This window comes from Hordeum vulgare, chromosome 1H (genome assembly GCF_904849725.1).
Source record: "Hordeum vulgare subsp. vulgare chromosome 1H, MorexV3_pseudomolecules_assembly, whole genome shotgun sequence".
Taxonomy (NCBI): domain Eukaryota; kingdom Viridiplantae; phylum Streptophyta; class Magnoliopsida; order Poales; family Poaceae; genus Hordeum; species Hordeum vulgare.
In genome coordinates, this window is record NC_058518.1 from 466,721,606 (window position 1) to 466,725,537 (window position 3,932).

Genomic DNA, 3,932 nt, shown 5'->3' on the forward strand with positions numbered 1-3,932 from the left:
GCGACGCGCAGTACAGGCCTGGCGTGGCCTGCCACTTTAGCAGCTCACGTACATTCGATGTGCTCGCCCATTCATTCCGCCGTGAGAGACAAGCTCTATATCACGTGGCCCGATGGCTCAATCGCCCGGGACAAAAGAGAGTAGTAGAAACGCAAATTAACCAGCGTACTCCAAGTTGGTGATTTCATAAACATGATTTGTGCAAGCAAACAATCCGTAGCATGAGGAGCTTGTCGGGGAGTAGTAGCAAAATGTAATCACGCCGCGCAGCTGTGCCTCGAGCAAACCCTATTGAAGAACCAACCTCCTCGCCCTTGTGGTTCCTCGTGCACATGCCCGTGATCGCGCGTCCAAGGCGATCCCACGTCCATCCAGATCCGGCCGGCGCCGCGCTGATTATTATGACTAGAGTAATACGTTGTAAAAAAATAGGTAGAGCCCGTGTCGACCAAATCAGAATCCCGATCGGCCCCGTGCGCGGCGTCCGAACCAACCGACCAGGATCGGCACCAGCCGTGGCCAGCATGGCGCGCGGCGCGGCGCCACCGTAGGTGCCGGTGCCGCGTCCGTGTCCTCGGGCCGGCAATACAATACGGCGTGCCGGGGCGCCTGCGGCAGCGCTCGTGCCCGTGGGCGCGCGCCCGCCCGCCGATACGGGAGCAGGCCGGCACGGCGACGGCGGGCGAGCCCCCGGCCCAGAGCGCGCCTAGGGACCAGCGGCACGAGAACATGGGTGGGTGAGCACCCCACCTCCCTTTAGCAGTTTACGAGGCGGCGCAACCGTGCATGATTGAAGGACCCGTCGATCGATGGATCGTGTAGCGGGGCTACCGGCCGGGGCGAGGCGTAGCGCCACAACGAGAGGCACTACGACGTGCGGATGCTCGTCTTTGTCAAAGCCGGTCCCTCCCAGTCCCAGAGGAGTTGCAGCAGTAGAGTAGGACTGCAGGACCCGTCACCAGACTTGGGCACCAAAGTGACAGCATGTGGACATTGGAACTAGAATTTGTAAGCTTCCTCGAGGTTCCATCCGTCCAAATCCGAGGTGAACATTGGATGGCTAGCTACCGACGGCGAGCAACAGAAGCGAGTGGTACCAACGCAACACCGCGAGACAAACAAGCGATTATATATGAGAGAGAGAGAGATAAAACCTCGTCCGTTCGTTCGTTCCATCCAAACCCCCCAAATGGACAGAGGGGAACACTGCACTGCACTACACAAGGATGTAAAAAAGGATTTATGACTATACCATCGCCCTTAATTAGACCTTAATACTACTGGTAAATCTTACTTAGCTACTGCTGCTGCTGCTGCTGCAAATAAACAATTCGACCCCAACTAGTCAGGTGAAACCAGACCTCACGTCTCAGTACAGCCGAAGCATGCTCCTCGCGAACGACTGCGACCGCAGATGCCGGCCGCCGTTGGCCGGCTGCCCGCTGGTGCCGCGCCGGCCGCTGGCGCTCCGCAGTGGCGTCAGGTAGAACCGCAGCATGCCGTTGTCCGCGTGGTGCCCCGGCGAGTACCGAGCGCTGCGGTTCCGCTCCAGCGCGCACTGGTCTTCTTGTCGCCGCTTCACGCTCGCGTGGCCGTGTCCGTTGCCGTTGCCGTCGACGAAGCAGCGCCGCGAGCTGCCCAGGCCGGCGCTGTTGCTGCTGAAGGAGCTGCGCGCGCTGGCGTTGCTGCTGCACCTCTGCATCCTGGCGTTGTTGTACCCGCGGACGGGCAGCTCCGGCCACGGCTCAGAGAACGCCCGGTCCGCGACGTCGGACGGGCCGTTCCGGCGGCCGGTGGCCCTGCGGTGTATGAAGCCCCAGAGGCTCCACGCCTTGCCCAGACGCCGTGGTTTCTTGGCGGGGCCCGGGAACGCGGCATCCAGGGTCACGGGGAAGTCTTCGATGAGAGAGTTGAAGCTGAACCGCTGGTCGAGCAGGTCTTCGGCATGGTGGAAGTGGTAGAACTCTGAGCTCCCGATCAGGGGGGGCGCCTTGGCATTGGTAATGGCGGCCGCTGCAGGCGCTGGCTTTGTGTCGGGCACGTCAAACGACCTTCTCAGCGCCGAGCTTGATCGCTCCAGGCTCCGGCGCCTCCGGCTCGACGTGTCCATGTAGTAATCACGCGTCTGTACCGAGCCGCCGGGGGTGTTGGCGTCGCCGTCGGGCTCGGGCTGCGAGTCGTCTTCCACTGGAATTTGGCCATCGGAGCGCTCCACCACACCGGCAGGCGAGTCCTCGAGCGCGGAGAGGATGGGCGGGAGCCGTGAAATCGGCGGAGGCGCTCGGCCTAGGCCAATGCCGGCACCGGCGCCGAAGAGGTAGCCGTCCCAGGACGCACGGGGTCCGTCCCAGGATAGGCCTGCATCGTCGACGGACATGCGGCCAGCATCAAGGGAGAATCTTGGGTCCGTGTCGCACGAACGACGGCCTCCGGCGAACTCTGAGCAGCCTTCCCCACGAAGTCGACTCCGCCGAAGGAATGACGGCTTCGAGGGCTTCTCAGACGGCGGCATTGCCGCGGCCGCTGCCTTGCTGCCGGCTGACTCCTCCTTCTTCAGCTTCTGCTTGCGCCTCCACTTGTGCCACTTCTTGCTGAAGACCGAGGCCGCGAGCCGGAAGCTCCCGGCGATTTCCTTCAGGTCCATGGGCGGCGGCTTCTTGGGCTGCGAGGACTCGAGATCTATGTGATCCTTCATGGCCTTGACCTCGCCAGTCGCATAAGCTTCGGTTTCCATCTCTCCCGAGGTGCCGACCACCAAGACGGGATCCACCACCGGAGTTATCTCGTCGGAGCTCTCTGACATAACGATCTCGTCCTCCAAGAAGATCCCGGGGACGCACGGTGGACCCGGTGGCAGATGACGGACTTCGGCGGGGAGCGCCGCGGCCGCGGCAGAGGACGAGGCGGGGAACGCGCCGAACGCCGTGCCGTCGCGGACGCGCTCGCGGTCGTCCTGGTGGAACAGCGCCCAGAGCGTGCTGCGCCCGCGCACGTCGCAAGACCACCGCTGCGGCTCCTCCGCGCCGGCGGCGATGGCCGCGGAGAGCGGGTCGCCCCCGCGCCCGCAGGAGAATGACTTGCTGCGGCGAAGGTCCGGCGGGGCGGCGCCGGATCCCGACGGGGCCGCGCCGCCGGCGAAAGGCCTGGAGAAGAGCGAGCGGATGGCGGAGGTGGACTTGCGGCCCGGCGCGGCGGCCACGGCCGCGGAGGCCTCGAGGCCGGCGAGGCGCTCGCGGAGGCAGGCGGTGCAGAACCCGGTGAAGGTCTCCTCCGGGTGGAGGTCGCAGCTCGTCGACACGGACCGCCGCGGCGGCGGCGGGGGCGGCTCCATCTGCAGCGTCATTGCGTCGGCTCACCTCATCAGTAGTCGCAGGGGCAGCGCGCCATCACGCTTCTCGGGCAGGGTGGTACACTGCTCTGGCCTCGCGCCGTACCTGGAGTAGTGGCTGCTGTGATGACGGGGGCGTGGGTTGGACGGGTTCAAGCCTTCGAGGGCCGTTTTTTAGAACGTAGTGCGAGGTAAAAGGGTGAGAACGAAAAGAACCAGGGACATGAACTTGGAACGTGAAAGGAAGCGGACGAGCGTTGAGGCCAACTTCAACTCGCGATTCATCCTCGCAGTCCGCGTCCGTTCGAGGGTAAACGGACAAAGCAAACCTTTCAACGTGCGGTAGCAAACGTGGCTACTTCCGTTTTCTATCATTTTCGACCCATTCTCGGTTTAAGTTTGGACCGAGTTTGCGGTCGAACGGACATGCGAGAGGCGCGTATCCTTGTCCTGCCATTTCCCGCTCGTCGGGGACACATACCCCCTTATTCTTTTTCTTTACCTCCCTCGGCCCTCCGGCATTGTCGCCGCCGCCACCCTCCCTTGTCGCGCCGTCTTCCACACAGGTCGTCGAACACCACGTCATGCCATAGCTATATCCGCA

General features: G+C 63.4%; 1 protein-coding gene across 1 annotated transcript; it reads right to left on the reverse strand.

Annotated features, from left to right (window-relative positions):
* Positions 1-1,146: 1,146 nt before the first annotated feature.
* On the reverse strand, positions 1,147-3,656 carry LOC123415280 (protein OCTOPUS-like). Its single transcript, XM_045106729.1, has one exon. The coding sequence runs from the start codon at positions 3,341-3,343 to the stop codon at positions 1,370-1,372; it is 1,974 nt and encodes a 657-aa protein (XP_044962664.1). The 5' UTR covers positions 3,344-3,656; the 3' UTR covers positions 1,147-1,369.
* Between the last annotated feature and the right edge of the window lie 276 nt (positions 3,657-3,932).